Raw genomic sequence first — 10,315 nt, 5'->3', positions numbered from 1 at the left:
CCCTCTTGAGGCTGGTTCATCTTCTCGCCTCCTGTGCTGGGCCTGCCTTGCACTCAGATCCAGGTGCCCTTGGCGGCCCAGGATGTCCGCTCCCCTCCCCAGATCCAGTCTCCTTCCCAGCTGAGCGTCTCCGTCTCTTCTGTCCCAGGGCCTTTGGACTTTGAGGCATACAGCGAGGCTGCCCTGCAGGAAGGCAAGTACGTCTGGACCTGGATGCCCAGGCTGGACCGTGTGGACAAGGGAGGCACACAGGAATGGGAAGGGGGCACCCAGGACTTAACTGTCCCCCTCATCTGTCCTCAGCAATGAAACGTTTGCGGGGTTCCAAGGCCTTTCGCCTCCCAGGACTGAACCGGCGGGACCGGGAGCCACCTGCAGCAGTGTGAGGAAACACCCCCACCCAGTCCTGAGCTAAGCTAAGTGGGAGTGACTCCCCCTGCCCAGGCTAGCCCAGAAACCCCCTGCTTGGAGTAGCTCGGGAGCATTCCTGTCCCAGGCTAGCCTAGGGTTCCTTCCACCCAGGTTAGGGCAGGAGCTCCTCCGTCCTAGTATTACACTACACAGGGTAATCCAGAATTCCACTTCTGGCCGAGGCTGGAGCCGGGGCTGCATGCCCTCACTGGCCCCAGGTCCTGCCCTGTCAGGCCTGGCTCTGCTCCTCCCCCCACTTAATCTAGCTGAGTAGCCCTTCCTTGGGCAGAATGAGCACAGGGTCGCCCTGCTCAGCCTAAGACCACTCCTTCCTACGCCCACGTTCCCAGCTAGCCTGGGATTCGTGGCTTCCACCGCGAGCCCTGCCCCGCATTCCCTGCTTTCTCAGGCCAACCCTTCAGACTAGTTCCAGGCTTCTCCCCTCCAAGCTGAGAACACCTCCTGCTTGACTATTCCAGATCCACCAGCCCTCACCCCAAGTAAGCTGCCAGGCCCCACTGCCCGTGGGCTCTCTCAGGACAACTTCGCAGGGGCCATGTCCAGTGTTGGGGAGGCAGGGAACAGAAAAGTTGGGGAGCTAACACCAGTTTCTTTTATCCATCTTCAGAGGTTCTCTGGAGCCCGATTCAGGGGTGAGTACGCTGGGAGGAGCCAGCTCAGTAGGGTTCAGTCCCCCGTTAGCCCCCAGAGCCCAGAGCTCAAAGGGCTGGAGGGGGCACCGTGTAGTGGCCAGGTTCAAGTCCCACTGGGAATACAAACTCCTGTGGACTGTTTGGGAGGAACTGATGTCCTACATAATCCTCCCTCTCAGGATGGGCAGGGGCACCTTCTGTTCCCTGAGAAACCTGCCCACACTCAGGGGAACAGAGTTTTTGCCATCGGGTTATTTTTAGGTCTGAGTGAGGGCCTGGAGGCGGGGATGAGTGGGATGCAGCCTGGCAGGCTGAAATGGAGGGTTCTGTCAGGGGGAGTCTGACACACCTCTCCCCCGCAGACATGTCCAGAAGTGGATGAAGAAGGTTTCACTGTCCGGCCTGATGCGACCCAAAGCAATATCCTCACAGCTCCCCCTGGAAGCTAGCTGTTAGCACAAGGACAACCCCCTCGGCATGCACCCTGGGTGGGGGGACCGCCAGTGTGGTGGAAGCAGAGTCACAGGCAGACCGCTGTCCGGTGGGGTCAGGAGCGGTCAAGAGCAAGAGGGAGCTTAGTTGCCCCAGGGGAGGATTGAGGAGGGCTTCCCGGAGGAGGGGGCGCCAAGGCCTGTAGAGCGGAGGGATGCAAGGAGGGCAAAACATGGTGCTGGGGTCACCACAGTGTTCTCTGAGGCTTTGACAGGAAGGGGTGACAGAAAGGGTCAGATGGAGGGCACTGGGAGGAGACCCCACGTCAGGATCAGCTTTCTCCTTGACTACAGCGCACGCACGGCTGAACCTTCCCGCTTCTCGTCCAGCGACTCGGACTTCGATGATGAGGAGCCCCGCAAGTTCTACGTGCACATCAAGCCTGCGCCCGCCCGAGCCCCAGCCTGCAGCTCTGAGGCTGCAGCTGAGCAGCTCAGGGCGACGGCCGGCAGCCTCATCCTTCCTCCCGGCCCAGGGGTGAGGTGTGGGAGGGGTGCTTCTGGTAGGGCTGGTGGGGTTGGCTGCATGCCCCACCCTGATACCACCCACTTGGTCCACAGGGCACCATGAAACGTCATTCTTCACGTGAGTAGCCTGCCTGGGGGGGAGGGGTTCCAGTTTAGGGAGCTCTTTGGAGGGAGGGCTGACCTGGACGTGAGCATGGTCTCGAAGCTCAGTCCTGCTGTGTGATTAGGGCAGGTTGCTTACCCACTCTGATCCTCAGTTTCCTCTCCTGTAAAATGATGTGGCTGTGAGAATTGAATGAGAACTGAAAAGGGTAGCTGGGGTCTAGAAAGAAGCCAAGACCTAGAGACAGTTGACTCAAGTCTGACCCCTTTCTGCCTAGCTTGCTGGTGACCTTGGCAGCTGACTGGATGACCTTGGTCTCCTGGTCTGTGAAGTGGGACAGCAGCCCTCTCTGTACGCTCTGGGGGGCTTCCAGTGTGGGTGAAGCAGATCCAAGTGTAGATGCCAGTCCTGTAGTGCCAGGGCCGGACAGAGGGAGGGAGCCTTGCTGGGTTATCCCAGAGGGAGAGTCCGAGGGCTTCCTGGAGGAAGGCACCAGTGCTGGGGTTTAGGTGTTTCCTAACTAGGGGAGGGTGGGCTTGAGCCAAGGTTTGGATGCATCTCTTGTAGGGGATGCTGCTGGCAAACCACAGAGGCCTCGCTCTGCCCCAAGGACCAGCAGGTAGGTTCCACAGGGGTGGGCACTGGGTCAACATGAGTGGTCAGCTGGGAGCTCTCTCCCACTTCCCCCTTCCTCTCCTCTGCTGCCTCCCCATGTATCTCTTCCTCCCTTCTCTCACCCTGGCAGGGAACTTAGGGTATTCTGCTTTCGAGGGGCCCTTGACTCAGTTGATGAGCACTTGCTGTGCTTTTTTGGTTCCTGGGGATTTATGAGCCACTCAGTTCCCTCTTCTCAGTTACATCAAGTGGCTCAGCTTTTAAGAATAGTAAGTCAGAGCATCTTCAACGCTCCTGGGTGCTGTGATGGGGATAGGAGTGGGCAGGTGGTGGAGAACCTCCCCGGGGGACTTTGATCTGAAGGCTGAAGAAGGGTGGGAGGTGGCCGCAGGGAGAACAGGGCCAGGAGCTTCATACCAAGAGCCACAGATGCAAAGACCCTGAAGAGGGAGGCGAGTGGAGACCCCAGACGCCCCTCTCTGCTGCCCACTCTCCCCCAGCTGTGCAGAGAAGCCTCAATCCGACGAACAGGTTTCCAAGAGCCTCTTTGGGCCACCCCTAGAGTCTGCCTTTGACCACGAAGATTTTACAGGTGATGGGGGAGGGGCTGCATGCTCCTGGGGTCCAGCAGGAGGAGTGTGGGGCCCTCACAAGGGTAGCTAACTTCTGGTGGTTGGCTGAAGGGTGGGCTCCGCTGGAGGGAAGTCATGAGGGCCATTTGTGGTCAGTGTGTGTGCTGAGGGGAAGGGGAAGGGGATTCTCAGATCAATGAGGTGGGTGGAGCCCAGTACCAGTGATGGGACCTTCAAGGTGGGGCTTTTGTGGCACTGGGCAGAAGGATGTGGCATCAATGGACTTCTTCCTCCTCCCTCAGGCTCCAGTAGCCTGGGCTTCACCTCTAGTCCTTCACCTTTCTCTTCCTCATCTCCTGAGAATGTGGAGGACTCCGGCCTGGACTCCCCATCCCACGCAGCGCCTGGCCCCTCCCCAGATTCTTGGGTCCCCCGCCCAGGCACTCCACAGAGCCCACCTGGCTGTAGGGCTCTGTCCTCCGAGTTGAGGGCGACACGTCCCCTGCCGCCATCAGACTCTCCACAGTCCTTCCCGCTGGCCCCTGGCCCCTGGGGCCTGGAAGCTGTACCTGGAGGTGAGTCCAGCCAACCAGGGTCGGAGAGCTACCAGAGCCAGGGGAAGGGAGGGAGAGGGTTGCATAGCTGCTGTGCTCAGGGTGCTGAAGGCTGGAACTGAGGGTGGGGAGCCTCCACCCTTGCAGAGGCAATTATGAGCTGATCTTTAACAAGGAAGGAAGTGGCAGCTCCTGGTGAGGGCGCAGAAGGGTGGGTCCCCCTGGAGAGAGACATCTGAGCTGATGTGAAGACTAATGGAGGGGACATGGGAGGAAGACATGAGACCAAGGCATTTCTGCAGGGGCACAGTCCATGCAAAGGCCCTGGGGTAACTGTAGACAAGGCCCCTTGAGGGGCTGCTGGGAGGCTGCTGAGGCTGCAACAGTGATGCAAAACAGAGGACGGGGTTAGTACTGTCAGGGCCTGGTGGGCCCCCAAGATGGGGGGCAGGATGGTGCCATGGGGGGGCGGGGGGCGGGGAGGGCCTGACTGGGGAGCCAGGCTCCCTCTGCTTCTTTAGGGGTTAAAGACAGAGATAAAGACCAGGAAGGTGAGTCCACTAAGTGATAATGGAGGAAGTAGGCCAACAGATGTGGGGGCAAAGGGCAGAGGGGTCAGGGCTGACAGTCCCTGGGCTGCCCAGTCATGGGAGGAAGCAGAAGGGGCAGAGGGCAGCTGGGCTGGGAGGAAGCCCCTGGGTCGGGCATGTTGAGGCTGGACTTTAGCTGGCAGGTGGGTGGTAGGTGGCAGAGGCCCTGGAGGTCAGGGGCCAGCCTGGAGCACCCCATGGCTGCTGCATGAGAAGAGAGAAGGGAGGGGAGGGGCGAGCTCCTGGGGCTGATCTGGGAGAGCTGGAGTGACAGGGGCAGCAAGCCAAGCCAGCCGCTGGGCTCCGGGGAACTGAGCCAGGGGAGCTGTGGGCTGTGACCACGCAAGGCCCCCGAAGAGAAAGGCCTAGTTGGAGTTAGTTCAAGGGAGGCTGAGGGGAGAGTGTAGACCATGCGTGTAGATGAGTAGAACAGAGATTCTCAACTGAGCCAGTTCACCAATTCCAGGTGCCAGGTGTCACACTTGGCAGTGTCACTGCTGATATATGATTCTCACACCTGAAGAAGGTAGGGTAGAGGGGGTTGCTGCTGGCCACTGGTGCGTCTAGACCAGGGGTGCGAATCGGTACCCTACAGTGTACAGGACGGCTCACCACAGAGAATGTTCCAGCCCCAGCTGTCAGCAGTGCCAGGGCCGAGAAACAGAGAGCAGCATCACCCGGGGTGTGGGCAGGAGGGGGAGGTAGAAAAGCTCGTGACTGGATGGGGCACAGCAGAGCACACTGGGTGTCGTGCTGTGACCAGTGAGATTAGAAAAGAGAGACTCAGATATGTGCCAGGGTAAGGGGCTCCTCTCATCCCTTAGAGAGGATGAACGTGGTGGCATTGCCAGATTCACCACCAGCATTGAGCGGGCTGTTGGATCAAAGTCCCCTGCCAGACCCCCCGCACCCTGGTGTGGCCGCCTCCGAGGCCCCCAGCCCTCGCTCGCACACCCCCACCAACAGGGAGCTCACCACTTACAGGCCAGAGTCGGTGTCTGGGAGGCTCGGGGGTGGCATCCGCCGTCCTGTCCAGCACCTGAGTGCAGCCAAGGACTTCAGACCATCAGGGGTGTCCCCCCCGTAAGCCTGACTTCCAACTTACGGCTGAGCTCCTGCCCTGGGGCAGCGGGGCAGGGCAGGCCGGAACCACGTCTACCCTCATGCTTATTCACAGACCTGATGCCCGCACCTGCTGAGCCTACACCCAAGGAGGGCCTGGCAGCCCCACCGCAAAGACATCGGTCCAGAAAGGTGTCCTGCCCCCTCACGCGCAGCAACGGGGACCTGGTAGGATAAGGGCGCAAGGCAGGGGGGCTGCGGGCGGCCTCTGTTCAGCCTGCAGGCACTGCCCCTGGGGGCTTCACAGCTCGCCTTGTGTCCTTCGATTCCAGTCTCGTTCCCTGAGTCCCTCCCCACTGGGCTCTTCGGCCCCCAGCACAGCCCCAGAACGGCCCAGCTTCCCATCCCAGACAGGGCATGGTAGGTGGGGCGCCTCCTCTGGTCTGGGCGGGTAGCTGAGTGATATGATGGAGGCCCTGTTGGTGTGTTCTAAAGCCTGGTACCTGTGCCCACTCTCTGCTCCCACCACCACTACTTCCAGGAGTCTCCCGGGGCCCGAGCCCTGTTGTCCTAGGCTCCCAAGATGCTCTGCCTGTGGCCATCGCCTTCACGGAGTATGTCCACGCCTACTTCCGGGGCCACAGCACCAGGTACGTGGTGGTGTGAACAGTGCAGTCCGTGACCGCCGGGCCACAGGGCTCTGGGAGGCTGTGGTCCTGCCTGTGCTGTGCAAGAGCCTTGAACGCTGAGCTGAGCTGCCAGGCCCTCTCCCGGGGCAGTGAGAGCCGCGAGCATGTTGGGGTGGGGGAGGCATTGTGGCCCAGTTAGAGGAGCGCCCTTGAGGTCACTATGGGCACAGAAGGAGAGCGATAAGACCAGAGGTATAATCTGGAGGCAGACCTAGCCGAAAAGTTCTTAAAATCAAACACAGAGATGAGGCGAGTTGGAGACCCTCAGTGTTGTCTGTGCCCGTCCTGCCCGCGTGCCAGCAGTAGGGGGCAGAAGCGATTATCACTCAGCATCGCTGTCCAGCCAGGGATTCAGGGAGGAGACGGGAAGTGAAGATGTGGGGTGTGGTCAGGACCCACTTTTCTAAGGGAACTGGGGAGCCACAGGGTTCAGCAAAGCCAAGGGAGAGGGGAGGATGATGTGCTGGCAGGGCCCTGAGCCAGAGTCCAATTCCCCACCCCCCACCCCAGCTGCCTGGCTCGAGTAACTGGGGAGCTGACCATGACCTTCCCTGCTGGCATAGTGAGGGTGTTCAGCGGGACCCCACCCCCACCGGTCCTCAGCTTCCGCCTGGTGCACACAGCCCCCATTGAGCACTTCCAGCCCAACGCTGACTTGCTCTTCAGGTACTGTGGGAGGAAGCGGGCAGGGGCAGGGGCCAGAGGCCGGTTGGTGGACACCTAGGGTTCCTCTGAATACCTGCTCTGTCTCCTGAGATTTGCTGTGCAACCAGAGCAAGTGTCTCTCCCTCTCTGTGTCTTCTTTATTCCCTACCTTCCCCCCACCCCAAGTCTTTTTATTTGGGGGGGGGCCAGGTTACTTTGGGATTTTGGAATTTGCATCTTTAGGGAGCCTTTAGGGCAGGTGGGATGTTGGGGACCCTGGGATGGCATCTCCTGAGGACAGGGTGATCATTCCTGGTCTCTGCAGTGACCCCTCCCAGAGTGACCCTGAGACCAAAGACTTCTGGCTCAACATGGCAGCTCTGACCGAAGCCCTGCAACGCCAGGCAGAGCAGAACCCAGCTGCCTCCTATTACAACCTAATGTTGCTCCGGTACCAGGTGGGTCTGAAGGCTGAGACGTGAATAAGTAGGGGAGGGAGGTCTCTGGAAGTGTCGATGGCAACATTTTGCAAATTAGAAGAGTCCCTTCCCTAGGACCCTGCCAGACACCTGGCCAGGTAAGTGATAGGGCTGCCGGCAAGCAGGTGACTTTGCTAGCATGAGGCACTCTCCTGCCCTCTCCTGGACACAGAGTGTACTACCGGCTCTCATCTCCAAAGTCTCCCTGGAATGAGGTGCTGTGGGCAGTGGAGTCTGGTAGGCTGAAAGGGGAGCATCTGGGCAGTGGAGTGCCCAGAGTGGCAGCGCACCCCAGCCCGAGTTGTGTCCTTTCTCCTGTTCCTCCTAGTTCTCCCGCCCAGGTCCGCAGTCGGTGCCCCTGCAGCTGACCGCCCACTGGCACTGCGGGGCGACCCTCACTCAGGTCTCGGTGGAGTACAGCTACCGGCCTGGTGCGACAGCCGTGCCCACGCCGCTCACCAACGTCCAGATCCTGCTGCCTGTGGGGGAGCCCGTGACCAACGTCCGCCTGCAGCCAGCTGCCACCTGGTGAGGGTTTGTGCCCCACCTCTCCTCAGACCTCCCCTTGATGCGGCAACTCAGGGTCTGTCTGTCCTGTGGGCTCTCTCTGCGGACCTCTAAGGGTGACGCTAACGTGCAGGGGGGAGCTCCAGCTGCTTGTCAGGCATGTTCTGAGTGCTCTGTGCAAGCCGCAAGCCGACTGGCCGGGGCCAGTCTAGGTCAGGCTGCTGTCCTCCCCCAAGGGGTGGGGCTGGGGAATGGAGGTTAGCTTTCTTATCTGAGGTCACCACAGGATTTAAACCCAGCTGCCAGTTCTTAATCCCGGGGCTTCATTAAGCCATGTTCCCATTGTTTCTGTACAAAGAACCTGCCCCAGAGAAGTCAGATTTATCTAAAAATGATGCAGGGTGATGGGGCCCTCAGGAACCAGCTACTCCACCATTTCATACCTGGGGAAACGGAGGCAAGGGAGGGGACCTGGTTTCTGGGGTGTAACTGAGAGGTAGCTGAGTGTCCTGTGGGGGGTGGGGTCCTGAGTGTCGGTGGGGGGGGAGACCTGACCGAGCTTCTCTTGATACCAGGAACCTGGAGGAGAAGCGGCTCCTCTGGAAACTTCCAGATGTGTCGGAAGCCGGGGGTGAGTATGGTTGTACAAGAGGTCATGGGGGATCAGGTGGGAGAATTGGGATTGTAGAAGGGGAGGGCAGAGAATTGTGAACATTGAGGAATGCTCAAAAAGGCAAAGCTGGAAGAGTAGGCGCCCCGAGGACAGACGAGGCAGGTGCACCCACTCCTTTGGGAACCACACACAGCCCTGCAGGGCCACAGGCGAGTGGGCAGGAGGCCAAGAGGAGATCAGCGGAGCGCAGGGGCCAGGGCCGGGGAGTGCCCAGCTCACAGCAAATGGGCCAAGGGTGGCGCAGCTGACCTCAGGCCTTTCCAGGATCCGGCCGCCTGTCCGCCAGCTGGGAGCCACGGTCGGGGCCCAGCACGCCCAGCCCTGTGGCCGCCCAGTTCACCAGCGAGGGGACCACCCTGTCAGGGGTGGAGCTGGAGCTGGTGGGCAGTGGCTACCGCATGTCGCTGGTGAAGAGGAGATTCGCCACAGGTACTCGCAGCCCTGCCTCTGAGCACCCTGAGACCCTGAACTGCCCACTGCTTCTGCCAGGGGCACTGGTGGGGAAGGCGTAGGTGTTTGGGGAGGATAGGTGGGTGTTGGGGCCTGGAGCCCCAGGGTGGGAGAAATGATTGGGGTCTCTGTGGGAGGGGTCAAGAAGAGGCACGAGTGCCTGAGGTGTGCTCTGGAGAGGACCCCACTGCCACACCACCCCCACCCCCCTTCCATTCCCCATCCCTGCCCCATGGGGCTACTAGGGCAGTGGGAGCAGCAGCTTACTGGATGTTTTGCAGAGTCGTGGGTCAGAGGCATGGGTCCCCCTCTCTCCTGTGCCCTCATGGCCCTCCCTCCACAGGGATGTACCTGGTAAGCTGCTAGGTGCAGAGCCCGCCTGCTGCTGGCTCCAGCTCAGCACTTCCCTCTGCTGTGCCCTGGGGTCCCCCCCAAGCCTCCCCAGAGGCTCTGACTCCAAGGAGAAGGAGCCCCACGTCCAGTTGTCCAGTCTGTCTGAGCCTACGAGAGTCACTCCTCCTCATGCCAACTCCCACAAGTCCTTGGCCTTTTAATGTCCTTTGAATAAACACTTTATTTTCTAATAAAATTTTAAAAGAGCCTTTTTCTGCTCCAGGAAGTTTCGTTTACCTCACCAGAGAGAAGGTGGTTAAATGGGGAAGATCTAACACCCCTAATGTCACCCCTCTTCCCCAGGTCCAGCCTGTGCAGGGTGATGGGGGGAGAGAAACAGGGCAGATATGGACATCCTCTCTGGGCTCAAGGGAGGGCCAGGCCCTGGAGGAACCTAGATGGGGTGTCAGGAAGACTTCCTGAGGAAGGGGCATTGCAAGTGAGGCTTTGAGTTATGAGTAAGAGTTCGCACAATGGGCCACGCATTGTAGGCAGAGAGATGATGAGTTTGGAATTCCATGAGAAGCAGTGAGTTAGCCACGAACACAATCCTACTAGATGTCAGGAAGCAGGGACGCAGCCCTGAGCGGGACAGAGCTCCTGGACACGGTCCTCGGTGCCAGCAGGCAAGAGGGTCTGAACGGGGCCAGCAGAGTGTGTGGAGCAGCAGACCGGCTGAGCTCAGTCCCTGGCCCAGTCCTTGGTCCCAGTGGACGTGTGGGGCCCTGCTGCCCGGCCCTGCAGCAAGCAGGAAGCAAGATTTGCCTGTGCCCTCTTTGATTCTTCCTCCCAAAGGAAGGATCCTATCTGATCCTGCCTCCCCCAAAATGAAGGGTTCTGTCCCAGCTAGTTGCCTCATCTGTGAAGTATTATAGGGGTGAGGAGAGAAAGCCTCTCTCTGCCAGAGGCTCAGGGAGCTTCCTCAGCGCACAGCAAGCACACAACCCAGTGCCTGCATCC

At 59.9% G+C, this 10,315-nt stretch overlaps 1 protein-coding gene across 1 annotated transcript in view; it reads left to right on the top strand.

Moving 5' to 3' along the window:
- FCHO1 (FCH domain only 1) overlaps window positions 1-9,553 on the top strand; it is a 30,515-nt gene extending 20,962 nt beyond the window's left edge. The window contains exons 10-27 of the mRNA XM_012729278.1: window positions 149-193; window positions 304-382; window positions 1,040-1,064; window positions 1,427-1,484; window positions 1,855-2,033; window positions 2,117-2,141; window positions 2,694-2,745; window positions 3,242-3,333; window positions 3,616-3,888; window positions 5,635-5,747; window positions 5,852-5,939; window positions 6,061-6,169; window positions 6,719-6,874; window positions 7,179-7,311; window positions 7,661-7,860; window positions 8,415-8,470; window positions 8,777-8,941; window positions 9,306-9,553. Of these exons, the coding sequence (XP_012584732.1) occupies window positions 149-193; window positions 304-382; window positions 1,040-1,064; window positions 1,427-1,484; window positions 1,855-2,033; window positions 2,117-2,141; window positions 2,694-2,745; window positions 3,242-3,333; window positions 3,616-3,888; window positions 5,635-5,747; window positions 5,852-5,939; window positions 6,061-6,169; window positions 6,719-6,874; window positions 7,179-7,311; window positions 7,661-7,860; window positions 8,415-8,470; window positions 8,777-8,941; window positions 9,306-9,328 (1,871 nt within the window). The 3' untranslated portion in view covers window positions 9,329-9,553. The remainder of the gene's footprint in view (window positions 1-148; window positions 194-303; window positions 383-1,039; window positions 1,065-1,426; window positions 1,485-1,854; window positions 2,034-2,116; window positions 2,142-2,693; window positions 2,746-3,241; window positions 3,334-3,615; window positions 3,889-5,634; window positions 5,748-5,851; window positions 5,940-6,060; window positions 6,170-6,718; window positions 6,875-7,178; window positions 7,312-7,660; window positions 7,861-8,414; window positions 8,471-8,776; window positions 8,942-9,305) is intronic.
- Window positions 9,554-10,315: the final 762 nt, after the last annotated feature.

Source organism: Condylura cristata, unplaced genomic scaffold (assembly GCF_000260355.1).
Source record: "Condylura cristata isolate star-nosed mole 26May11 unplaced genomic scaffold, ConCri1.0 scaffold00024, whole genome shotgun sequence".
NCBI classification, from domain to species: domain Eukaryota; kingdom Metazoa; phylum Chordata; class Mammalia; order Eulipotyphla; family Talpidae; genus Condylura; species Condylura cristata.
This window is presented reverse-complemented; position numbering and strand designations above follow the sequence as displayed.